The 27,651-nt window shown below is 40.9% G+C and overlaps 1 protein-coding gene across 1 annotated transcript; it reads left to right on the top strand.

The window, feature by feature from the left end:
• On the top strand, positions 1 to 27,433 carry LOC146315421 (semaphorin-4G-like). Its single transcript, XM_084735581.1, has 15 exons — positions 1 to 123; positions 7,176 to 7,480; positions 13,613 to 13,761; positions 15,032 to 15,094; positions 15,222 to 15,320; positions 15,517 to 15,610; positions 15,691 to 15,804; positions 17,349 to 17,503; positions 18,385 to 18,560; positions 20,485 to 20,629; positions 21,443 to 21,665; positions 22,445 to 22,560; positions 22,658 to 22,812; positions 24,001 to 24,059; positions 25,375 to 27,433. Exons 2-15 carry the CDS (start codon positions 7,333 to 7,335, stop codon positions 26,382 to 26,384), a joined length of 2,706 nt encoding a protein of 901 aa, XP_084591707.1. The 5' UTR covers positions 1 to 123; positions 7,176 to 7,332; the 3' UTR covers positions 26,385 to 27,433.
• The last annotated feature ends 218 nt before the right edge of the window (positions 27,434 to 27,651 follow it).

Below are 27,651 nucleotides of genomic sequence, written 5' to 3'. Positions count from 1 at the left end.
GTGTGTCGGTGAGTGGGTTTGTTTGTTTCAGAGTGTGTACAGGCGGGTAAAGTCCAGCTGGATTATCTTTAGCTCAAGGAAACGTACCTTTCCGTCTCTTCGAGGAATTTCTACGTGATTTGGGTAAGATAAAATAAACGTTACACGACCGTTACCTCGATTAAACCTACAAAAAAAAAACACCTTAACTTAGTGAAGCGGTGAGTTTATCTTGATATCTTTGTATTGTGGCACCTTTATAATATTTCTACAATGTCCATACGGCGTTAACTGTAGATCAATAACACGTTTATTTTTTTAATCTCCTGAAATCTTTTCTTAACAGTTTTCTTTTGATATTTGTGTAACATCCTCTCAAAATGTGAGATATTATGTCTCATTGATGGATATTTGCTCCTCCACAGTAACCCAGTTCATACAGGTGCAACATATGGCCACCTGACATCATAAATGTGCGTAAAATTGGCTAATTACTGTATTAAAATAAATATTTATGCATCCCTGCTTCATTTTACTGCATTACTGCGTTGTAACTCATCTGGGGCCGCGTTAGTGATCAGTCAAATATCATCAGGGACGTGGAGGAAGTGGCCAACATGCAAAGTAAAGCTGCTGCAGCCTGTGATTCATGTGGAAAACATATGGCCAGATGCCAGCTGAACAGCCCTGATTAGAGTAAATCAGCTGTAAACACACATTGATGATGTAGAAGGTGCTTTAGGAGCATGATTGATCTCTTCATGGGTAATCAGCCGTCTCCTGTCCAAGCTGATGGTCTTTGTAACTGTGATCTAATCACTGAGCCTTTAGAGAAACCCAGTGAACCCACTTATCCACCTGTGAATCCTTTAAATATTCATGATGTAGTGGAAGGAAACGCTTGTAAGATATGCAAAGATATGATCGTTTAACACAAAGTATGTTATTGTTATGTAGATGGTGTGCTTGATGTTTCCTTTCTAATGTTTTTTTTTTTTTTTTATTACACCCAGCTCTTCAAAGGGGAGGTTAACCAGTTTTTAGCTCAAACCTTATTTCAAATGTTGGTTGTGTAAAGGTAATTAAAAAAAAAAAAAAAAATCCCAATACCCAATGGGATGGGTGGTGGATCACAAAATTCCTGGCGGAGCTGAAAAAGAGATCTGCGCACCAAAAAGCTTCTGTGTGAAAGAATATTTATTTACTGCAAACATACTGAATGTTTATGCAGAATGATAAAACTTGTTCCATATGTTTTTATTTGCTCCGTATTCACTTAATATGATAGTTCAGTTTGATTGTAGAGTAATTTTACCGTTGTTACTTCTGTTTTCTTTGTACACAAGATGCAATATCTGTTGTAGAGCTGCAACAATTAGTTGATTGATTCATTAGTGGGCAACTGTTAAATTAATCAATAACTAGTTTGTTAATTGATTATTCTTTTTCTGTCTTTTTTTTTTCTCTGACTTTGAGAAACTGGGATGGACATTTTTCACTATTTTCTGATGTTTTATAGATAGTTAAACATGACAATAAACTTAAGTCTTTGTCATTAGATAATTGCTAGCTTAATTAAAAAAACAAACAAAGCAAAACAAGTACGGAGGAAGTAAAATTGACGTTGGGCAAGTCAATATTTTTCTGACCCACATGATGGACTGGGCAAGTGAAAACAAACATTAACATTGAAACTAAATATGTTTGTGTTGTTGACATCACTGTGGTTTACATTTTTCACCATTTATGGACATTATTTGGACCAAACAACTAATCAATTAATCGAGGAAATGATAGACGGAAGAGAATAAAAGCAATGTGATCATCGTTAGGCTAATTGCAGCACCTATCTATTGCATGTCTGTCCATCCTGGGAGAGGGATTCCTCCTCTGTTGCTTCTCCTGAATGTTTTTCGCCTTTTCTGAATCAAATTTACTATTCCAGGTTATATACTATAAATAAGATCATTTTAAGGCATGCTTGAATTTACTGCAAGCCTCTTGTTTTCTTGAATGGGATCGATCATTGTTTTTGAGCGTCTAAACTTCCCTGCAGACCCAAAATAACCATGAATTTTAGATGCTAGGCTTTAAACCTTTGCCACATTTGGACTAAACCCAGAAAAAAAACCTGCTGCAGAGTGGAAAAATTCTCACAAATAATACAAATAAACTGTGAGGTAGCGTTACACACAATTACAAATGATGGCAAACAACTTTTCAGTAACACACTGACCAGACAGTTTTTGTCTCCTTTGTCATAATGTCAAAATGACTCCAGTGTGAAAAGGTCGGTTTAAAGATCCCAGTGTTACGTTCACAAAATGACTGTACAAAGTATAAAACCACTGAACAAATAGAGTTCAGTTCAGCTGGCTTCTTTTTGTCTCTCTATGAAACAAGAGTGTTTTAAAGCAGTCTGTTGAAGCACAGCTCAATGGCTTTGACTGTAATCTTTTCTACCATTTGTCACGTGCACACACACACACACACACACACACACACACACACAGAACTCCAAAACAGAGTGTTTCGAGTCTTCTGGGACAATTGTTGTCTGTTGATGGAGCTGTCACCGCAGTGCTCCAATCTCCTCTATTCAGGCAGGTTTATAGATACTTTATAATTGCCTGATAAAATCCATTTCCGTGAATGAATGCCATGGGACTGAGGAGCTGGCAGCGAGATCAGGAGGAAGACAGATTAGAAAGGTTAGGTCGTCACCGTGATTTCCTCTGGGTCAGCCTCATCTTATTTTCAGCATGTCTCTTTCCACATTTTCTCAAAGTTTTGACTGGTGTGCTCAGTGGCCAATTAACAATTGAAAGCTTCTGCATTGAGGGGGTCCGGGGTTCTCAAAGCAAGTCAGGAGTAATGGATTTTAGATGACAGAGAATCGGGAATGTCACAATTACTGGCTCTTAGCGCAGCGCCGCTGGACTTACTGACAGTATTTTACCTCCTCGCTGCTCACTGCTCTCTCTCATTCTCTCCTCCTCCACATTTTCTTTCCGTCTCTGTCATTTTCCTGTGAAACATTTCTATCTGAATAGACTCCCCCTCCTCTCGAGATTATAAGACCATATCAGGACCACTGTGGCTGACTGACAGACTGACTGATCAAGAGGATTTAGACCCTGACAGCCCATTGGAGTGATTTGGTGTGCATGAGTCAGATAAATGACTTATAAAGAGACCCTCAGTGTGCCTCTGTCACCTTTTAAGAGCAGCTTAGACGGGGCTGGGAGGGCAATTGACACACCTTTACAGTGTTTGACAGGCCTCAGGAGAGGCGGCACATCCTGAGAGAGAGTGTACGGCTGAAATAATTGGTGTCCTCAAAGTATATTTGACATGCTGGGAGCAGGATAGAGCTGTAAAAACCTATAAAAAGTAGTTAAAAAATAGTATTTCCCAAGTGGCTGTATTTCAGGAACTCATAAAAGCAGTCTTGCTGTGTTTTGTCACTGTGTTTTGAAGTTGTTTCTTCACCGCTGGAACAACATGAGGTGGTTTTACATTGCAGTTGGAAACATTTAGATTTATTTCTAGTCATCGGTTTAATTTCACTCCTGTACATTTGATGTAACCCTTTGCAGAGACCTGAAATCCATCACTGTGGAGATTTAGTTGACTTCACTTTTATCTCCATCTTCCTTTCAGTCAAAGAAATGAATTTGCCGCTAGGGACATTTAAAAAAAAAAAAAAATTCTTCCTCACCAGTGTATTCTCGTAAGGTCTGACATCTGAGACTCCAAGAGTCAGCTGCTGAAAAGTCCTGTTTTTAATCAAGGGCATCACTTTGTATTGAAAAGTGGTGGAAACATTAGGGCTCAGATGAAAAAACATTTTTTAAGTAGTCTTCAGCATATGCCATTTTAAGCAATGTAATGGAGGGGACTGGTAAGAGACCAGAGTGGATCATTTCAGCTGGTTGGAAAGTAATTCCTTAACAGTCCATCAAAAGGATGTAGGCTACACTACTACAGAGTCAAAAATACAAAAATACTAAGCACAAAATGCAAAACACCATTGACGAGGCCAGTAACAGAGTGTCACATCCACATCTGCAACATGTCAATCAAACAAACAATTTCAATATCATATCTGCTGTAGAAAGTTAACATTAGCTAAAGACAATAAATCAATCTTACCATTAGATGTTAACATTAGACAAACAAGGAGAGGGAGAGTTCACAAGAATTCATGAGTCAAGTTCAGAAAATCATGACTCACTGTATGTTTTCTCATTGCGCAAGTAAACAATTCTCAAAAAGTTGTCATTTGTTAGGTAACATTTCTTAGTGCAAGCTATTTTTCAGAACATTTTAACAAATTATGTTTTTAAAAAGTGATGAGAACAAAATTGCTATTTCAATAAGTGGTGGGGACTGGGATTAGGCAATGTCTACCAAATTGGCATACGATGATGTCCACAGTAAAACATTGTGATGGACAATGGCATTGTTGTTTTGGTGAGGATCTTTGCCTCACATGTAACTTAGTTGTGTTCAGATTCTGAAGATTGAAACTTGGTTAGCCAGCTAGCTATACTGAGGACGCCAAGTTAAGAAAACAATAAGGCAAATAACAAAGGCACAATTCAAAGAAACACATTAAGAGCGGCAGACAAGAAAGAAACACTGCTGCCACCAGTTTAACCAGTGTAACCAGGTGTCTTGTTTTCAGCTAACTGTGCAGGTTTAATAAGACAATAATAAACTGGACATGGAGATATAATGTTAGCGCAGTGACCAGCAGCAGCAACTTCTTTTTATTTTTATTTCCCCTCCCACGTGTCAGAAACTTCATCAACAACCAGTACCAATGAAAAGTTGTCAGAGCCCAATGTGATGTCTTCAGAATTCTTGCAAGAGTCCACAACCCAAAGGTACTAAGCAACAAACAAGCAAATATTCATCATTTTTTCTTGAAAACTCATTTAACCATTTCAGTATTGCACAGCTGGCCCTCATATTTATTTGCAAAACAGCCCTTGCTTTCCAGTGCAACTTTATTAAAAGAGGAAAGGAAGAATACATCAGTGTGATATATTCTCTGCCTCACCTAGATTTTAACTGAAGCTGACTGGAGGAAGATAAAAATGAATCTCAAGACTTATTTTGTTTGTTTAGGAACATGTTCAGCAATAATTTAAAGTATATCCGATTTATTAATGGATTTAATAACGGAGTGGTCCTTGAAGAAAACATTGGAGACAATAATTGTAAGGTTTCAGTTATATTGTATACATTTTTAGTCTTTGAGTCTAATCTATACACATCTATCTATCCATCTTTCATTATGTAACTTTCCATAGTACTAGCGGTGCATGAAAGTCTTACGTAGTGCTGTGGGTGGAACAGTGGGTAGTAAAAGGTTATAATATCACAGTGTATACAGTGCTGTGATTCCCTGTCTCACTGTTTCTCCCTACTGTTAGAAGCACAGTCAGTAGAGTATCTCTGTTGTCCACACCTACATGCTGCTGCTGTGTTTGTCCGTTACATTATGCAGCGCTCAAGCCAGCCGTTGTCATGGTGTCAGCCCTGAGGGACTGCTGGGACTTTCTCTAAGAGTGCATTCACAAACACTTGTGCTAATGGCTTCACTTTTCTGCCCTTTTTTTCTGTTGCGTCCGAGCATGCAGTGTGTGTAAATAGATTTTTGTAAGTGTGCGTGTGTGTGTGTGTGTGTGTGTGTGTTCAGCGTTTAGCTCTTTAAGGTGCTGGAGGCACGCTTTCTGAAAGTCAGGAGATAAAGACTGTTTACATTTGGAACTAGGAAACCATTAAGGACAGAGGATGAGTTTTAAAATCAAACAAATTGTTTGTGTTATCGTGTGACTTTGGTGATACCAAAATACTACTTTTAAGACACTGAAATCACACCATAAGAAAAACAATCTAACCAATCGAGGCAGCAGTTGATCAGCAAGTCCCGTGTTCTGCAAGATTAGATGAATGGTTTTGCTTATGGAGGTTGGTTGTTTTGGAGAGAGAGCTATTTGGCTTATATATATACGACAGTGTCACATCAAAAAAGTCTATCTGACAGCAAAGTAAAGCGATCAAAATATAACTATTGCATACACTGATACGGATATGGATTTTTTGAGGTGGGCCTTTTTTAGTCAGTAATTTTACCTGGATCTGGATGTTCAGCTCTTTAGGGTGCTGGAGGCACACTTTGTGAAGGTAAAGAGCTAAAGAGTGTGACTGTATACATTTGGAACTGGGAAAGCATTAAAGACAGAGGGGGAGTATTTAGAGAGACAGACAGAGACAGGGAGAGAGAGAGAGTTTGTGTGTGTGTGTGTTTGAAAGAAACACACAAAGAAAGAGAGTAAAAAGAAAGAGAGACGTCACCATTCCTCCAAATAAAACTGGATAAGGTCAGTGACGCTCCACAGTCAGTGTTGGTGTGTGTGATTGTGACACACACACACACACACACACTGTCTTCTCCCTCCCCTCCTCTCACTGTCTCTCCCTTCACTCCTCTAAAATAGGAGTCTTGTTCTGCTGGAACAACATTGGCATTCATATCACAACACACACGCGCGCACACACGCACACACGCACCACACACACACACACACACACACACACACACACACACACACACACACACACACACACACACACACACACATCTGAGAGATGATCATATTCCAGTATCTTTCCTCTCGTGGATTTGGCTCCTCTCAGGTACGTCTGCTGTTTGAACTGGTCTCACACACACCTTATCGGTCCGGATTGCTCCACATCGCTGTTTAATCCCCAAGTGTTTGCTCATGATATTGGCACATAGCTCTGTTTGACAGCCATTGTTTGGTTAATGATATTTTTAAGTCATGTGTGTTTAGACTCACACACTTCAGGCTGCAAGACTTTTCAACATGCACAGTCTCACAGGGCACCATTGATCTACAAAAACCTCCAATATTTTATTGCACGAATGCACTTTGTGTCTGTTTCATATCTCTGTCGTCATCCTTGTGAAATCCTCCATGTCAGCTCATTTAATGTGTTTGAACTGTGCTGCTCAATTTTGCCAGTTTTTCAACTTCTTTGACTTTTTGAGGTGACATTTTCAGTCACAGTGTCCACACGCGCAGCATTTTATGTTTTCTCTAGTGTAGACATGACTACTAACACTGTTTCTTCTGTGTATGTGTGTTTTATATTTTCAGGTTTCTCACACAGCACAGTGAAAGGGGCTGCCTGCTTGCCTGCCAGTGTTAGTCTGAGTGCGTGGGCGTGTGTGTGTGTGTGAAGGGGTGTAGGGTGGACATGAATGTGTGATTGCCTCTGCATGTGTGTGCACCCTGGTCGGAGAGTGTGTGTCCCATGAGACGCCCAGCGGAGATGCAGGGAGGTAGATCCTCTGCGGTGCAGCTCCTGATGCTGAGCTGCTGTCTGTGTGCGGCAGCCAGCTACCCATTCAGAACGCCCCTGGACCTGGATGTGACTCCACGCGTCACAGTGTTGAGCAGCGGTAAGCAGCACAGATTCAAAAACACAGTGGATTTTGTTGTAAAATCAGTGTGTATTTGAACAGTTTTTGGTGCATCACATTCCTCGCGACATTTCAAAAATCTTGGCCCTTAAACATTGAACTAAGATACCATAGGATGGCTCATAACTAGTGCTTTACATTCAGGCCAGCAGTTGTAAGGCAACAGGTTTCTTTAAAGGGATAGTTCGGATTATTTGAAGTGGGGTTGTAAGAGGTACTTGTCTGTAGTCAGTGTGTTAGCTACAGTAGATGCCAGCTGACAGGCCCCTAGTTTGGAGATGCAGACAGGAATATGAACATGGAAGCTAAGCAATGGACTGCTGTGGACAGGGTCAGCCGCAAAAGATAGCCACTTTAAAGAGGTCCACCCAAATGAAATCAGTATCATTTTAAGTGTACACTATATTGAGGCAGCAGTAGACCACCACTTCCCATGCTCTGTGAGGTAAAATGACTGATTTCACCTATGAAGTTTGGTTGGTTTAGAGAGAGTGATATTTGGCTTATATAACAACAATTTCCCATCAGAAAAAGCTGTCTGACTGCAAAGTAAAGTGGTAAAAATATCCAAAATATAGCGTACACTGAAACGGAGGTGCACCTTTTTTAAGTGGCTAAAATACATTTTGTTGCTGACCCTGTTCACAGCAGTACGTTGCTCGACTTATGTGCTGGTGGCCTTCTCTTGTATTACTGTAGGTAATACGCTGTCTATTGATCATACATCATACAATCCCACATTAAATAGTCTGAACTATTCCTCTAAAGAAACCTGTTACAACTGAACCACTACATTAGTAATTAAATTAACAGTCATCTTAAGGTATCTTAACATTCATTGATTGAGGGTCAAGATTTTGAAATGTTGACAGGGATGTGATGCACCAAAAACTGTTCAAAAACACACTGATTTTAGAACAATCCCCACTGGAAATTGGGAATAAACTCTTTATTTGTTCAGTCTTTTTCTGTCATATTGCAGGTGCCGCTTTTCCTTCCCTTTATCTTGTTTTGAGTTTTCTTTATTTTCCTTCTCTCTACTCTCTCCTGACACATGCTTCTGTCTTCGCCGTCTCACCTTCACATACACCAGCTTGCCTCTGGTATTTCTTACACCTGCCTCTTCTGTAAACCATGATTTATTTTATTTTATTTTGATCAAACTGTGATTATTATTCATTTGCCGTGTGTGTGTGTGAGTGATGGCATGTAGCCTGAGGTGCTACAGAGACAGTGGCAGATGAGTAAAGTGCTTACACTTGGATCCCTGCGGAGCATCCAGGGAGACTGACACCGACTGTAGGTAGTTGAGAAGCACCGTAACCATGACAACTGTTGTAGTATGGCGCAAGACTGTCGTATACAGTATCTTTCTTTTGTGCATGTGTGGGCAAGTGTGTGGCGCTATCTGATCCTGGATTTCATTTGTTGATACTCAGATGTGTGAAAGAAATTTTCTCACGTCTCCCCTATTGACTTGCAGCCAGATTCGCTTTATAAGATCTGCTTGTAAGACAATGTCCCACCTCCCTCCTTCTCTTTCTCTAAACAGTTGTCTTTCTCACAATACATCACCAGCTTACACTCATTATCCATATTTTTTTTCTCCCTGTTACTCCTCTGTTGATACCTTTATCTCAGTTTCTGTAAATCATCGGTTAGTGTTCGAGCCAGCCCACAGGTCCTCCTACACGATTCATCTCCTTGTCTCCTGCCCCGTCACTCTCTAATCCACCCCCCTCCTCTGCCATCCATTTCTCTACCTCTGCACTCCAGCTCTCTCACTTCTACTCCATCTTTTCTCCATTAGTTTGCACTTTTCATGGTTGCTCTGCCCTCTTTGAAGCCCTTTACCTTGCTATCACCTCTAGTCTTTGTTTCTTTTGCTCCCTTTCTCCTGATGAGGAGACTCCAGTATGCAAACTTACCATTAATCCGTTTAATCTCTGTGTTTCTTAGCAACCTAAAGGCATGGCCTCCAAATCTGTGTGTGGGGTAGTTAAATCACACATGCATACACCGGTGTTCTCTCCTCATTACTACATCACTTTTTTCCCATAAAGAAGGTGAAAATATTTATAGGAGGTCATTAAAGGAGCAATAAGTAGCAATTGTGTGTTCAAAAATCAATACCGCAGTTCATATTGGGAGCCATAAATGGTATATTAAATTGGTTGAAATCCCATTTAATATAAGATTTATGGTTGAAGTGAGTTGTATCCCCTTGCCCCCTCTTTCCCAGAGTTGGGGAAGTTCAGGCTGGCTGCAGGATACACACAACATCATAAATTGATAATACCAAGTGAGGACTACTCCTCCACTGTAAGTTGATCAGCTGTCTGTAAGTGTAAATTGACGGTCAATATAAAACTAAGCCTGTTATCCTGAAAATATAAACCCACTTTTCTGAAAATATAAGAACTCTAATTAATGTGAAAGGGGCAAACAAAGGGGCAACATGGCTGCAGCATTATTGTCAGAGAAGTGAATATTTCAACTTGACATGTTTCCTTGATCTCTGATGACATATCATGGCATATCATTTTATGATTTATTACAGTAGATATATTACAGATTTCTCCTTTGAGAGTTATGGTTTCGATAAAGTTTTAAGGGGTTGAGTGGCAAAATTCAGGGAAAACAGAGAGGCATCTAAATATCTTTTCATTACACATGCTGATGTCAACCTGTCAGGTGTTTTGAGCTACAGCTACAGTTGGTGGATTTAACTTTGTTTATTCAGTACTGCCTGTCAGGCCTGTTTGCATGTCAGAATACGCTGAACCGTAAACAGGCCTGACGCTAGACTGTGAATTTGTATGTAAGGCTGTCACGCCACAGTCCGATGCCTAGAGGTTCAGCCAGTGTGTTCGTGCATGTGTGTCCCTGAACACTGTGTACTGTGCTGATCAGCTGAGGTCCCTGAGTGTTTGCTCAGTAAACAATATCATCTGGGCTTTCTCGCTGCTTTTCTTGCACTATAGGATGAATCAAATTTGCCTTTTTCCTACATGATCTTTTAAGACGAGGCTAATATGTGCTGTTATCTTAATATCGTGTCAAATAATAAATCTCCCTCCGCTGTGTAACACTCCCAGCCAGGTTGTTTTGAGTTACCTGGCTCCAACTGTCAGGCATTGTATGTCCTAATGCTCAGATTACACCACGGAAGCTGAGGCATTGTCTCTGCTATATTGCATTGTCTTCCTCGCCACAATGACACACTCACATCACGTAGGAGAAGTTATTGTTCCGAAAATCCCATACAGGTAATACTCTTCCTGCTGAGAATGAGGGAGGAAAAGTAGACACCTGATCACCCAGGAGCAGTCTAGGATGGGAACTGACTGCTGCTGCTGCTGCTGAAGAAAGCAGAGTGGATTGTGTTTTGCAGCAGCTGATAGGAATCTTAATGACAGCTCACTTGATAACCATGCAGTCTTCAGGGGGAAGTGGATTGGCTGAGGATGCAGGAAGTCTGACACTTCGGGCACTGCCTCAGAGGGCATGAAAGCTGCCGTAAATGCTGATAGTAAAACCTGCTCAGCATTAGTCACGTCGGATGTTTTAATTAGATGTTTAATTACCACTTCGCTGTAATTTTTCCACAAAGGAAAACAGTGTTGCTCACGTCACAGTTGTCTTGAGGAGATGTTGTTGTGGTTATAACATGCCTAGAGGTTCTCTGTGCCTCTGACGTGTGTGTGTTGACAGTGGTGTCATGTTTACCCAAGCTAAGTGGAGTCCTGATGGATCGTATGTTTAGAAGTTACATAACTCTCCGGCCTCTCATGACTGCAGCGATTTCACGACATGTCTTGTAAGTGTGTGTGTGTGTGTGTGTGTGTGTCTGTGTCTGTGTATGTATATGTGTGTGTCTTTGCTGAGTGTTTGTATGAATGAACCTCATTAGTATCTTGTCCTGTCAAACAGATGCATCCCAATATAGCCTGGAAAACTGGACAGGGAACATATACACAAAGCACAAAAACCTTGAACCAGAAAAAAATCACGTTAAGTCTAAGAGGATCTCTGAAATCTGATGTTGTGTTGGGCCTCTTTTCATTATCTTCTTCTTCCTCAGCAGAGCTATGCAGGATAAGCATAATCCCTTGGCTTTTATTGTACATAGTGGAGATGCAATTTCATTTCTGGTCAGTGCTGTATATAGCTATGTATTAAACAGAGGAAAGTAGACAGTTGTGTCATTTTGGCCACTGTAGCAGTGAGCTACAGTATGGAAATGGTTATGGAGATGGTCTGTCGTCTGTTAGTATCCAGACTGATATATTTGATTTTTAAGAACTGTCATGAGATGTGGTAAAGATCACCAAGCATCTCTGGCAGATATGTCTGGCCACGACCTGTTCAGAAAGATTTCCATTTGTCCTGGCTCTTGTCAGGCCAGTCACAACCATGTTTGATTTAACATGGGGTAGGTTTGATGTGATGACTGACAGAGGAGTTTGACCAGCCCAGATTTGAAAAGTCATATATTTCAAACCAAACACACCAGGCTTACAAATCTGTTTCCTTTCTCAAATGTTTTCAGAAACACATTTTATCGTGCTGTTTGGCTGTAATTTTAGAAAGTTTGTTACCAAGCCGCCCTTTTATTCCCACTTGAAAACAGACTAAGCACCACCTCAACTTGCATGTGTTGCTCAGAGCGACGTCATATGTTCTGATTGGTTGTGGGTCTATCCAAATGTGTCTAGAAGCTTATTAGAAGCTTATTAGACTTGCCATTGTGAGCATGTCACCTTGCTATCATTAACATTTAGCTCAAAAGCATGGCTGTTGCTAAGTAAAGCCACACAAAGCCAGTGATGTGGCTGTACACTCTGGTGTGGTTCATTGTTCTCTGACTTTTCAATTTATCATGATATAAAACAACCAAAAACTGGAAAATCCTAACATTTTCCATAACACTCCCATAACTTTTCGGGCCATTTTTGCTTGGTAAATGACTTTAGCTCATCAAAATTGTTGGTAATTCTGTCAATCAACTAATCAATAATTTAGTAATAATTTCAGCACTAAAGTGAACAGGAAAAAGTCGAAGTAGATAAACAGTCTTAAAGGAAATATCTATCCTAACTATTAACTAACTATTACAGTCAAAAAACAACCATTGATGTTGCATTGTACTTTTCCCATTTTGGAAGTTATTGTGTATTTTTCTTATTTCTGACTAAACATGCAGAACTGTGAAGTCACATGAAAAGATTCAATTCTGTGCAGCTACAGTATAGTCGAGTTTAATAGAAGAAAACTTCTCCATTGCTCTAAAAAAAGAATCTCAGATTTTCAAGCGCGTCCCTCAGATTCAAAGAGCGAGGCCCTCTTACCTCTCTGCACCGACGTTCGACAATCATACGGCGAGAAATCCATCACAGAAGATGAAGAGATTTCTATTCCTCCCTTTATTCTCATACTGTCAGGTCTGATTGAAAAAGTGCTCACTCTTCTGCTTTTCTACATGCCCCACCCTGATGGAAACAACTTTATGCACATTTGAGGGCTTTCTCAAGGCCTGCAGGGAGATGTGTTGTGTTGATTTTTAAAATTATTTTTGTTCAACATATCACATAAAAATCCAAATTACATTAGGGTCTGTACGTGTGTGGATTCAGACAATACAGCGATCAGTCCAGTGGTACTATGGAGGATAAATGAGTCAATTCCTGGAATACTTTAGAAAATATGACTGAATAGACGATGCTTTTTTCCTGAAAAGTGTTATTTGTTCCCATAGAGACAGAGTTATAATCAATAGCAGCAGCATAATGTGTGTAGCCACGCAAATGAATCAGGCGCATTCTGAGGAAGGACAGCAACAAAAGAAGGTTAAACTGGATTATCGTCATCATTTGTGCTCCCCCTGATGATTATGAGTGTGTCATTTCTAAAATTTCACCCATCCTCCATTGAAATGACGGTTACACTGCATATCATATTGCTGATTCAGCCACAAAAGAGCATGTGTGCATTGATTCTTCATTTTTTAAGAACATTAGGAGCTTGTTTGCTAAATAGGTGTAGCAGAGGCAGTCAGGTTACAAAAGGTCACCTTCGTTAACAACCAGTTCTTCTCTCCTTCCTCTCCAGGTCTTCAGGGCTGCAGGCGTTTCCAGTCCTCTGCAGTCAACTACAGCACCATGTTTCTGGAAGCTGACAGGGAGCGTCTCTACGTCGGGGCCCGGGGGGCTGCATTCGCTCTCAATGCCTCTGACATCTCAGCCAGCTCTGCTCTTGCTGTGAGTTTTGTTTTGGTGTTGTTGCTTGTTGTGTGCCTCAGTTGCCATATCATTAACTCTGCCATGGTTTCATTTACATCCCACGACGCAGGAACTTTTTCAGGCAACAATATTTCATTTCAAGGCAAAAGTATTTATTCCCCTGTCACCGCCCTGTGTGTGCTTGTGTGTTAGTGTATCCACTATAACTCAGTTACACCACAGGAGCATCCTGCTGCATAAACTTACATATTAATGAGAAAAACTAAGTACTGTATCTTCTCACTGTAACTCTAAATAGATACAGAATTTATGTTAATATCATCCACATATTGGAGCATGTTGACACAGAAATAGTTTCTAATTAATGCAGTAATTAGCATACTATCTACCTCAACCCGGTATTGCCAGTTTTTACCCTACTTTTGAAGCGAAAACTCAATTTTGCAAATGCAAAATTTGATGTCTTTCATCATTTTGTACACATTTTTCTGTGTTTCAACCTGTCGTCTGTGGTATGTTTGGAAACAATGGGATTTTTTATATTTACAATGGTGGAGTATGTATTTAGGTCCTTCATGTAAGTATAAGTACTAATGCCATGCTTTGAAAATACTCCATTGCAAGAAAAAGACCTGCAATGAAAATATTACTTAAGTAAAACTACAAAACTGTGTAAGTATTATCTGGTTTCAAATGGGGTGAACATACACAAGTTATCACAGGAAACAATGTGTGCATATCTAAATGTAAAGTAAGGCCATAATCCAGAGGTGCAAAATAGCTGGTATTTTGAAGAGGAAACAGATTTTCTATACCGATCTATAAAGATGTCAAAATTCATTTCTATCATCAGTGCCTAGTCCTCAAACTATTGCATGTTACAGGATCATGTCATTAAAGTTAACGTCCCTTTAAGTATGTACTGAAGCTGAAAGACTTCTTTCACCTGACACGCTGCTGTGTTTGTTACCTGGTGACAAGTTGACGTTAAGCTGTTATGCTAATTATGTTAATACAGCAGTGGTATCTGTCAAAAGGTGCAATTTGAATGTGTGTGTGTGCATAACAGTCACAACCACTCCTCTGTCTCCTGCTGTAAATTCAAATGTGATTGCAAAATTCCTAATATATGAATTATTAAAGCAAAAAAAAAAAGAGAGAGAGATATTACCCTCCGTTTATCTACTGTCAGATCTGTGGTATTTCAGTAAAATTCATGAGAGCCAGTGATATGAGACCATCCATCTTTTTCTCTCTGTCTCACTGTATGTTGTGTGGTGTGTGTTAGATTGAGTGGGAGGCCTCCCCCGAGCAGAAACGTCAGTGTCTGCTCAAGGGAAAAGACAATAAGGTAGGCATTTAGTTATTCTTTCTCCCTCAGTCCTTTCTTTTCATCTTTTTGTCTATTGTTCTCTCCAACGTATTGATACTTGTTCCCTCACCATAATAACTTTTCTGGCTTTCCCCTCCTCTTCCAGACGGAGTGTTTTAATCACATCCGCTTCCTTCAGAGGTTCAACTCGACTCATCTCTACATGTGTGGGACTAATGCTTTCAGACCCCTCTGTGCATACATAGTACGTCAATGCAGGACACATTTAATTTCTTACCATAGTAGTGAAAGTGCAATCTGTTTGCATGTTCCATTTACTGAATAAATATGATAGATGTGAACATAGCTGTGACAAAGCTATGATTTGTAATTAGTCCTGTGTGTTTTCAATATCAAACTAAATATCTTTCTCTTTACCTCAAATGTTTTGTTTCATATAGGACGAGGAGAGGTTTGTGATGTCCTCTGAGCCTGAAGAGGGCAGAGACAAATGTCCTTATGGCCCGACGACGGGCTACACTGCCCTCATCATTGGTAAGTCCTTCAACAGTTGTCCGTCACTTTTAGAGTTTTATTAAAAGAATGAAGAAGCTAATAAATTGGTTTCCCTCCAGACCAGCAGATGTACACAGCTTCCCAGTATGAGTTTAGGAGCTTTCCAGATATTCGCCGCAACTCTCCGTCTCCCACATTGAAGACAGAAGATGCCCCCACACGCTGGCTGAATGGTGAGTAAATCTCCTGGAATGATAAAAGGCCTTTAGCATGTTTAGGTGGTCTCAGCTCAACTGGCTAACACCAGGTTTAAGCCTCCTTATCAACAAGCATCTAATCTGCTGAGGTAGCACCTCAGAAACTGAGTTTTTATCAGCACCAGTGGATCAATAATGCATTATTTTACTTGCCTTACATCAGCTACTGATCGCTCCACTAGTTCTTAAAGAATTACAACTTTCTGTTTTTTAGTCTCAGTCTGTCAGTTCAACACTTTGGTCCAGAGTAAAATATCTCAACAGCTGCTGAACACTTTGTACAAACATTTAGTTCCAAGATAATGCATTTTAATGACTTTGATGATTTTTCCTCTAGCAACACCAGTCCTTAGTGAAATGTCTCCACAACTATTGAATGCATCTTAATGACATTTGGTACCCACACAGCACACACTTAAGATGAATTACAATTATTAGGTGATCCTTTAACTTTTTAAGATCAAAATTTTAATTTGCCCACTTATTTGGTCTATGACCAAATACCTGCAAACCTAAAGACATTCCCATCAGCCTCAGCTGGTTCAGCTCTATTTAGCAAATGTTAGCATGCTAACACGCTAAAGTAAGACAGTGAACAAGCAATGCTGTGTCTAATCCTGCATTCATGTGGTGTCTTCATAATTGGAAAAATGAATTCCTGACTGGGAAAACTCACGTGAGCCAGCCTTCAAGTCGGACCAACAAACTCAGAAAGTCAGGGAATGTTTTGGTACACAACTTGACAAGATGGTGTCTGTTGATTGATGTCATACAAGCATAAACATGTCAAAAAGAGCTGCTGAAAAGTACCATCAGCTTGCTGGCAACACACTTAATCACCAACAAACAGACACATGAAGCAAACAATTCAAATGCAACACAAAGAAACACATGACTGACTGACTTGAAAAGTCACATAGAATGCATTGAGGCCTCTCCCCTGCAAGTTGAAGTTGCATTGTTGAAGTCGGTGTTGATAAACTCTTCCACTTACGTTTGTTTCTGGGGTGAGGGCAGTCCTGTACACAGCATCAGAACTGAACAGACCAGCATAGATGTGCTATGAATTCACATATCATGGCATTGAAGTACATTTCACTCTGCCAATTGGCGACCATTAAAAAAACAGATCCGTTATAACTGAAGTATGCAAACATCTCTTTTTACGTTTTGTTGTCACCATCTGTGCAAACTATTTTAGGATTGGGATTGCAAGTGTTACAAGTATCCAACCGCTCAGTTAAAGACAGTTATCTGCATCTTTCTCATTTTTTTACTGTTTTATGTTTTGGTAAGACAGCTGAGGTAGACAGGCAGATTATATTTTGTTTAGAGCAACTACTGCAATCAGTTTAAAGTTATCAAAGGCTCATGTCAGCTGCTCTCCTAAAATGAGACATGGATGGAATCGCTGTCAATTGTTAATTACTTCACAGGAGGTGGAAAAGATTTTCTTGATTAATTTATTAAGAAAAAAAAAATGCAGTATGAGCCAGTGCATTTTTTTCTCCCCCATGCAGAGGCAGACTTTGTGGGTTCTGCACTGGTGAGGGAGACTTTGGGCAGCCGCACCGGCGATGATGACAAGATCTACTTCTTCTTCACCGAGCGGAGCCAGGAGCAGACAACGACCTACAGCCACAGCAGGGTGGCACGAGTGGCTCGAGTTTGTAAAGTGAGTGCAGCCTAAAAAAATATGCAGGAGGATATGATTTGCAAGTGGGAGTTAAGCCTTGCATCAGACAAGCCTGACTGAAGTGTTGGTTGATAATAGAAGAGAGTGCTATAATAGATGAGGGGCAGGATGGGGAATGCATTTGTAACAAGTCCTCAGTGTGATTAGAGGAGCAGACTGTGTAGCTGATGAATGGGCTGCAGAGTCAGTGAAGCTCGGCGTGAGAGGGATGGATGATTGCAGGGGAGAGATGGACTGTCTAGCATCCTCTGCTGCCTAAAATGTGAATGATTTAATTTTCCAGCTGCCTAGGAAGGGGTTAAGAACAGTGTGAGCCATTTGTACAGTGTAATAACCTTGTTGTTCTCTCCTGTGGCACCTTAAAATGAAGTCAGCTCACAAGTTCTCTCCTTGAAAGTTTGGCAGCATATTTGTTTTTTCATCTTAATAGAAATGCCTTGCAGCAGCATGTGTGACATTTGCAATTTGCCGCTGGCTGAATACATTTAAAAGTTAAAATCAAAGGGCAAGATGATGCCAGCTGCTCGATTTCTAAAGGATTTGTGGCCTCGAGTCAGACTTTTCCGTTGGGAATCCGTCAAGACATTTTAAACATTTTGGTGTGCTGCAGCCTATCGAGGGACGAAAACACACTCATTCACAGACCTGTACAGTGGGGAGTTATGTGAAGCCATAACCTTATTGAAAGTATTGTTATTGCTTTCCCTTGCCATCTGTTGCACTCTTTAGGAGGTTCACTTCCCTCGTGTGCCACCTTGAGCCGAGTTCAGTCTGTTTTGTCAATTATCCAAACCTTACCTCATATGACTCACCCTCCTCCTCCTCTGTTTCTCCTCTCTGCTCCATCTTTCTTCCCCTAGGGGGACCGGGGAGGCCGTTTAACTCTCCAAAAGCGGTGGACGTCCTTCCTAAAGGCCAGACTGACATGTTCTCTGCCCGAGTATGACTTCCACTTCAACATGCTGCGCAGCGTGTTCGTCATGCAAGGTCACACGCTGCAGGACACGCTCTTCTACGGCATCTTTGGCTTGGAGTGGTGAGAGGCTGTTGTCAAGATCTCCAGCTGACAGGGACTTTGAGGATGCACATGCAAATTAGTAAAGCAGAGATGAAAGGCGGCAATCAATACATGGAGACAATCGAAGAAGACGGGAAGGGACGAGATGAAAGAGAGGGGCGAGACAAAGCGAGAACTTTTTTATCCAAACAGTGTGAAAAACCAAAGTTGGTTGGAGGAGTTTTGCCGCAGTTTGAAGAGAGAATATTAATTAAAATTGCAGATTTTGATGGACTTAAAAAAGTTGTAATCTTCAAAGTGAAACTTTGAATAATCTGAAGTGGGGTTGTATGAGGTACTTTCACTGCCATCTACTGTAGGTAATACACTCACTATCAATCAAGTACGTCATACAACCCCACTTTAAATAATGCAAACTATCCCCTTAAAATTTTAGTTCTGGTCGATTTGGTGACCTATTGAGTTAATGTGGTAACAGGAAGTGCAGTTTAATAACACTCATTGAAGAGGTATTTTCTCAGAAATAAAACAGAAGGGCAACTGGTGAATCTGTTTAGAGTGCAGCCAAACAAAGTCACATTGTTTAAATAAGGAAGCCAGTCAAAAATAATTGTTACCGTGACCTGATTTCACACCGCACATGACGCAGTGCAGGGCACAGTAGGCTGGATATGTTGTTGAGGATTTGGAGGTGTACAGACTGTTACCTGTAACTCCTTCTTGCTCCGCTGCTTCCTTTCAAAACCTCTCAGATTTCATTTGATGGTGAAAAAAAAAATGCCAAAAAGGACTGTTTTTTAGATGCATTTTAAAGAATAATTGCTGTTAGACAAACCCCTTTCCTGTGTCTGCTTCACAATAAAAATCATCCCTTAGTTCCACATTTAAACTTTTTTAATGTGAAGCAGTGGAAGTAAGAAATGTTGGGTTTGCATTGGCAGTAATTTAAGAGCTCTGACACAGTGTAAAGAGTCCAAACAGGTACCAGTAAGGCTGCTATCAATGAGGTATAATTGATCCTTCCTAAGTCCTGCCTTTTTTTGGTTTGTGCTCCAATAACAGTTGAGTAGTCTTGGTTCCTGAATCAGCTTTCTATTTTTCCTGTAAAAGTAAGTAGCTAGCTAATGATTGATGTAGATTAGCTAGCTTCTTAGCTAGCATTTTATGTCACTTTTACAGGTCTCCCAGCAATCCCTTTTAACCATCTTTGAAGTTTGGTTTTCCTTTTAATATAGACCAACTGAGAGTACGCAGCGTATCTAACTACAGGAAACAGGAAAAGGGAAAGTTGACTGAGGCACCACACTTGCTCACTAACTGTCATTGGAGCACAGGATGAAAAGGGGTGGGACTTAGGAAGAGTCAGTTGCACTTGATTGCATATAAATAATTACTGAATATAAGTACACCAAATGGCTATTGCAGAAAAAATACTGTTATTGTTAAAAAATGATGTTTGATTTAAGGAAATTCTGAAGTAGCCCTCTGCACAAACTAGTTTCCATAAGGATGTATCTGCTGAAAAATGGATGTTAAGCCAAATCGAAATGTTTGTGGTAGAAGCATAAACAAACAATAATTATCCTCAGCATTTTTGTTCTGTTGGGGTGCTGTTGTCTCCTCTTGAGCTCCACCTCTCCTACTCACCTCCTACTACACCTCTCTGAAACCATTTTGTAGTTCTCTCTTCCTTCCCTACTCCTGTTCTCGGAGATGTATGACTTCTAATCAGCTTTGTACTATCTCTGACCATGCTGTACCCCGCCTCCCCTCTCCTTTGCTTTCCTCCCGTTTGTATCTCTTGATCTTTTCAACTAGGTGAGCGTCTGATCTACTGTACTTCTACTGCTGTCCCTATGGCAACACTGGGTTTACTGCTATTATTGTTTGCAGCCTGTGCTCTGGTCTTTTTCTCACTCTGTGTGTGCATTGCTGTCTTCAGGAAAAACGTGAAGGCATCTGCGGTGTGTCGATTTGCTCTGTCTGAAGTCCAAGAGGCCTTTCAAGGACCCTACATGGAGAGCCAGGACTCTGGCTCTAAGTGGAAGGAATACACTGGCAAGATCCCTGACCCACGACCTGGAACGGTAAACACACACACACACACACACACACATAGCCTCTTGAACACAAGATGAAGCACAGAAAAAATGATCACCCTCCTCTTTGGCTTCCGAGGATTCACTCCAGAAAACTGATCCAAAGTAAAGATGTGTTGATAAAGGAAGCAGTAGAAAAAGATGGAGGGAAACCGATAGAGGGCATGAGTGGCATCTTCAAGGATGAGGCTCAAAACACAACCAGCTTATGTCACTGAAACCCATTTCCATGGCGATTAACTCCAGCCCGTAGCTTTGGCGACAATGGCTTAGAGCGGCAGCCAGGGCCGTGGCATCGTTAGCTGGAGCAGACATTATCCACTGTGGTGTCACTTCAACACTTTGTAGGACTTAATTTTAACGTTCCTATTAAACGAAAGGCAGGAACGGTCAAGGGTTTTAACTTGGGAGCATGAAAGCCTCTTAGAGGAGCTGGCTGAAGTCGTTTGAAAAGGACGAAAAGAGAAGGGATGATGTTCCCTTAGTCAGGTGCAGAGAGAGCTGAGTCGCCCGCATGTCAGCACAAGCCGGCTGCTGAACTCACACAGGCTCATTGTTGTCCAAGTGAAAAGTTGCATTTTCCTCAGACACAATCCTCCGCAAGCTCGCGTTTTATTCTTGAGCCCTTAATTTTCCCTGCAGACCATCTCACTAAGCCTCATGACAGCCTCTCTGCCTCCACTAAACGTCTATATGTAGAGAACGTTATCACAAATGAATGAAAAATGTCCCACATTGTGCCTTGTTACTTGCTCATCATCCCTCCTCTCATCGTCCTCTTTGGCTTTTTTATTCCTGCAGTGTATAACCGATGCTCTGAGGGCCAGGGACATAAACGTTTCCACCTCCCTGCCTGATGACGTGCTGAACTTTGTCAGGAGGCATCCTCTGATGTCCCAGCAGGTCCAGCCTTCAGACAGACGCCCCCTTTTGTTCAGGAGGACCACAGACTACACACGCATGGCTGTGCACATGATCCAAGGCTTAGATGGACAAACATACCATGTATTATACATGGGCACAGGTGTGTATAAATTCATGTCTGTCTTAATTTTGGGAAATACACTTATTCACTTTCTTGCAGAAAGTTAAATAAAAAGATTGATACAATTCTCATGTCTGCACACTGAATATGAAGCTATGAGTACAGCCAGGAGACGCTTGGCTTATCTCAGCATAAAGATTGAAACTCAGAGTCAATGAAAAACCAGTCAAACTCTGCATACACATAGAAGAAAGAAGATTATGGTTCTGAAGACTGACACATACTAAACATACTAAAATCTGCCCAAATTCACTGTTTCACGAGGGGTCATGTCCTGGACTATTTCCTGGCTGAAGAGAATGACTTCCTGCTGTCTTGTTAGCATGACCAGGCTAGCTGCATCGATTACTAGTTGCATGTTCGGACATATTTCTTACCTTTTAGGCAGCTGTTTTCCATGAATTTTACTATGATATGAAAATCAGAAATAACAAACAGAAACCAAAACCAAAAATGGCAACCCATCATTTAATCACTGTTATATGTTTTAGTCAAACTTAATATATTATTTCATGGTTATCGGGTTGTTGACGTGTTAAAGGAGATTTTAGATTCAGCTGCCAAAAAGCAAATGCAGTGGCACTTTTGTCACAGTTTGACTTCAACTTTCTTGTGAAAAATCAGTGTATCCACAAATCCATGAGGTAGACAGGTCTTATTTATTTTATATGCAGGTAGAAACCTACGAGAGGTTATCTAAAAAAATAAGCTCACCTTCTTTAATTCAAATGTTTCTCTTCTTTGTATGTCCCACTCAGATGAAGGTTGGTTACATAAAGCTGTAGAAGTCGAAGGTCAGCTGCACATAATCGAGGAGCTTCAAGTCTTTGAGGAACAACTTCCTGTTAACAACGTACTGATATCTGCAGAACAGGTAGCGTGTCTGACTGTCACATGCACACACACACACACACACACACACACACATATTTTCCATCCTACAGTAGTTTAAACCTCTCTCTCCACCCCAGATGAGTGTGTACGTGGGCTCTCCCTCTGGTGTGGTGCAGCTTCCCCTCTCTACCTGCCACAGATACACTTCCTGTTACGACTGCATCTTTGCCAGGGACCCTCACTGTGCCTGGAATGGAGCCCAGTGTGTGGACGTAATGGCACAAGTAAACAGGTGGGTGCAGAACGGTGTGCATGTGTGATTGGATCAGGTGATTTAAGTGCTGCAGGTGCCCCTTTGTTTGTTTGATTTGACTAAATTCAAGTATCACAGTGCCCTGTCACAGTGTCAGTTCCCAGAACTGTTTCATAATCACAACAGTGGGAGAAACTTGATGCTGGCTGTGATAGTAAAGGTAGCATGCAGCTGTGTACTGATTAATCTGGACAGATATGCTTACTCAGTAGAAAGTTGTTATGGAGGCAGTAACTTACATGAGATATATAAATAGAGCAGAATATAGCATGGAATAGAAAAGGGAACATACTGAAATGCCACATATATGAGGTAAACTGATATAAAACTAATAATAATATTTAGACCAGGCCACAATTTTACACACGTGTGTGCCCAAAACTTGAAAAAGTAAAACAAATAAAACATAATAAACACAAAGAAAAAAATTCTGGTTGCAGGCTTTATATTCAATGAAAAGTTGCCAAGATCATGTGAGAAAAGAATTCTTGCATTGCTCATGATGAACAGTGATTTCAGTTTTGCTTTCATTTAATTGAAGAAAGTTTTGTGGCATCCAGCATTTAATGTCCCCAATTTCTGAGGTTAATAAAACAGTTGAGATTATTTTGTCTTAAGGGCAGAAATAACTGTAATAGCCGTGAAAAGAAGCATTAGTATATGGCCTAGTGGAAGCATAAAGGAGAGAGAAGGGGGCTGAGAATTGAGCCCCGTGGCAAGGCTGATGTCTGCTGTGGACAACGACAAAGTGACCGAGAAAGTCCTATTAGATAAAAAGAGATGAACTGTGTCGGTGATGTGCAATGATCTAAAACCTCATTGAAATTTTTCAAAAATATGAGTTTTTTTATTTTTTATAAAAAGGGAAATTTGGAAATGGGTGTGTGTGATAACCTACTGTATCATAGACATCCCTGAGAAACTATGGTGGAACATCATCAGAGCAGAAAGTACAGGATCTCATTTTAAAGACAATTTCCTTTAAAAACAATAGAGAAACTGAATGAAAACCATTTAAAACAGCATTTTCCAACATAACAGAGGACTCTGTCAGTTTCTGAAATCTGGCAGTATATGTACCAAAAATATTGGATTTTTTTTCCATGTTACTGTAGGTACGTGTTTATGCTTTGTAGTAATATGTTTACATTTCCTCCTTCTTCACAGATCCTCTTTAATCCAGGACATCCAGCATGGCAACACGGGATGTGAGAACACGCAAGATGGTATGCAGAAATCTCATCTGCTGCTGTTCAAAAAGAAAAGAACTTTGCACTGAATGATGAAAAGGAGATTGAAAATAGAGAATGTTAGGAAGGACTCGAAAGATTCATAGTTGTCATCAGATGGCATGAAGGCCTCTTTGAAAGTTGATTATGCACACTGCGTTGGCAAAATCCTCTCCTCCCTTCTTTAATCACATTTTTGCCATCTCTGGAGAGAAATCTGTTTGATATTCAAGGCAGGCAAATGCCTTCTCTCACTTCACAACCTCAATCTGATAAAATGTAGCATCTTCTTCCCCTGCCCCATTGTTCACTCTCTGTACAAGGTAATAGGATGGCAGGAATTTAACAGATATGTAAATTGAGTTTATGCCTCAATAACTCTGGACAGCCTTTGATAAATTTAGGTGTTAAAAAATTAGTCAGAGGCCAAACTGTGAGGTTTCCCCTGAACTTAAAGGGGTAGTTTGGGTTATTTAAAGCGACTACAAGGAGTTTTTGACTGGCTGTGAAGCAGTCTCAATTTAATACTGTTGCTCCTATATGACCTACAGACAACACCATCAGAGAGAAGATTGGCTGTTTCTATATAGTTATTCTTAATGCCTGCCACTGGGTCAGATTCTCATTGAAACCAGATGAAACAAACCAGTGTTTATATTTTCCCAGTTAGAGTGAATTATGGTAGGTAGTTGAAAGGCAGAAAGATGCCATTTTCATTGAGATAATTTTATTTTATGTTATATTTTGTTGCTATGACATAGGAAACACTATCGCTTTTGGACATTACAACCTCCAAAGTCTACACAATATGAAAGTTGTCTTAGCTGTAGTGTGGGTTTGTATAAGGTGTATAAGGTACTTCTCAGTAGAAGCAAAGTTTGGAGAATTGGAGAGGAACACCAGCACGCAAGCTAAGCAATGAACTCCTGTGAACAGAGTCAACATTAAATTTTAGAAAAGAATTTGACTAAAAAAAGGTCCACCTAAAAACTATATTCACAATATTTTCACAGCTTTACTTTGACTTTAAAATCTATAATTTCATCTCACAGAACACAGGCCTTCCTGGTCTACTGCTGACTCAACTGATTAGTTTGGTTTTGGCTAAAATATGTTTTGCAGCTGACCCGTCCATTGCACTACATTTCTTAGCTTCCTACATCAGCACTCCTGCTGCTTCTCCAAACTGGGGGCTTGTCAGCTGGCCTCTACTGTAGGTAGAGGTACCTCATATAACCCCACGTTAAATAATCCAAACTATCCGTTTAATGTGAAATGAGATTTGCTCACTGTATTCACATGTGTGTTTCAGACGTTGCCCTGCGGAGCCGCTCTGTACGGGTGGGTGATGACGTGCTGCTGCAGTGTGAGCTCAGCTCCAACCTGGCGACGCCTCTCTGGACTCTGGATGACAGCGAGCTGCAGGGCTATGACCTCAACTCTGGCTTCAGAACTGGCACTGATGGCCTGCTGATCATTGAGGCCCGGCAGGAGCAGAGCGGCCTGTACACCTGCTACGCTGTTGAGAACAGCATCAAGGTCGCCATGGTTACCTACAACGTCACCATCCACCTGGACCTGCCTCCTCCCCCACCTGTTGAGTCAACTGAAGACCATTACAGGCTTTTCAGCACCCCACCACCACCCACTGAGCATCCCTCCTCTGAGAGACCCCTACCACCGCCCCCGGCCCCTCTCCTCCCCCACTCAGAGCTGCTCTCCCCCAGGAACATGGAGGCCATGTACCTGTCCCTCATCACCATCCTTGGAGGCCTGTGCTTGGTCCTCACTGTGGTCCTCGTCTACGTGGGCTTCTGCCTACGAGTGGGCCACAGAGGGAAGTACTCGTTACGTGCCGCAGCTGCTGCCTACCCGAACAGCAAGAGGAACAACAGGAACAAAAAACAGCACAGAAACTCCGCCCACATGGAGCTGAAGACCATCTCTAGCCACTGTAATGGCAACGGTGTTTGTAATGGAGTTTCAAAGCAACACAATGGCGGCCTCCAGGACGGAGGCTTCCTGCAAATTGTCCCCGGTGAGGGTCACCCATCACCCAATAAGGAGCCTCCTCCCCCAGCTCCTCCTCTCCCACCAACTCCACAGCTTCCCTCTCCGGAGTGCGACTTCCCCAACGGTCTGTCGGCCACGCTGCCCAGCGTCCTGAGGAGGATGAATGGCAACAGCTACGTGCTGCTGAGGCAGAGTGAGTCTGAAAACACATCACCGCTTTGCTATTCCTTTGCTGAGGAGCTCAACAGGATCTTAGAGAAGAGGAAACACACTCAGCTGCTGCCCAGACCGGACGAGAGCTCTGTGTAGACAGATGTAGCTCCCCCTGTGGTGGGAGGACTGCAGAGTTTACCTGGTGCTGAAGTGCCTGTCACATGACTCGCTATTGTTGAGGACTAAAGCAATGAGAGAGTCCTATCTAATGTCTTTACTTAAGATCTTTTTCCACATTGAGACATTCCTGCTTTTTGAACCTTAATTCCCAAATTTCCCAACACATAACAAGTGAGAATGAGAAATACAAGGACCGATTGTGTAATCTACCTCACCTCGATACTGCGCAGAAGGATGTGTCTGATCTGAGTACCAGGGCTGAGATCTCAGCTGCAGAAAGATCCCTGATCCACAAAGCACAGAGCGGGACACACAGACTCCAGCGAGGAGCGGAGCCCCATGGGAATATAAATACATGTGAAGACTTCTGCTGTGTGGCGGCCATATTTGGCTTGATTTCAAACTGGAGGGCAGCTAGCCAAAGTTTGTTTGCACTGACAAGTGCACAGATGGCCTATGCATTTTTAAAACGTGACATTCACACATTATATAAATACTGAGGGAGATGGACGTGGTGAGCGAGGGAATTTGATGTGCAGTGTTTTCACTTTTAATACCAACTTTACCAGCTGCAATAACCAACACAAACAGCACATAACACTTAACACCAGCCATCATTAAGAAATGGTGAACTAATCGTTATTTAATAATGTTAATTATAATTTGGAATTAATGAAGATTTCATAATTCATGATATGGTTTTATGAGAATATACAATATTAATAGTTAAAATAATAATTTATTTGTGGTTTTAAAATAAGTAGTAGTAAGTTTAATTAATAACCTTTGACTGCCACAGTTAACAATTTGTTGGTTCTAACATACAGGTAAATGTTAAAATACTTGCAGGCCCAAATAAGCATTATTTTACTTGGAGCCCTAATGTACAGGTGTAGCTGAGGCTCATAATGCATCATTAAGAATTACCTTGTTATGGTGCAGCCTTAAGTTGGCCACTGAATATACTTTTACATAAATATTATAAGGGTCCACATTATATATATGAAATGAACAAGACATTAAGAAATAATGTTATTTAATCTTTACATAATTAAGGAAATATTAAATAGTGATTATTTCACCAATTTGAAGAAAATATGACAGTATTATTGATTTTAATGCACTTTAATGCGCGGGAAAGGTAATGGACGCTTTTATGGAATTTGACTCTGCAACCTGTCAAGTTTAAGAGGCAGCAGGGCACAGGAGCTTTTTGATTGGCCGCTTCTCAGTGTGATGAGCT

The sequence above is a fragment of the Lutjanus erythropterus genome, chromosome 14, assembly GCF_056507025.1.
Source record: "Lutjanus erythropterus isolate fLutEry1 chromosome 14, fLutEry1.hap2, whole genome shotgun sequence".
Classification (NCBI taxonomy): Eukaryota; Metazoa; Chordata; class Actinopteri; order Lutjaniformes; family Lutjanidae; genus Lutjanus; species Lutjanus erythropterus.
This window is presented reverse-complemented; position numbering and strand designations above follow the sequence as displayed.

Coding starts and splice junctions, on each gene's coding strand:
- LOC146315421 (XM_084735581.1), top strand. CDS start 7,333: ATGAGACGCCCAGCGGAGATGCAGGGAGGTAGATCCTCTGCGGTGCAG. Junction 7,481..13,612: donor CGTCACAGTGTTGAGCAGCG/GTAAGCAGCACA, acceptor CTTCCTCTCCAG/GTCTTCAGGGCTGCAGGCGT. Junction 22,561..22,657: donor TACTGATATCTGCAGAACAG/GTAGCGTGTCTG, acceptor TCTCCACCCCAG/ATGAGTGTGTACGTGGGCTC.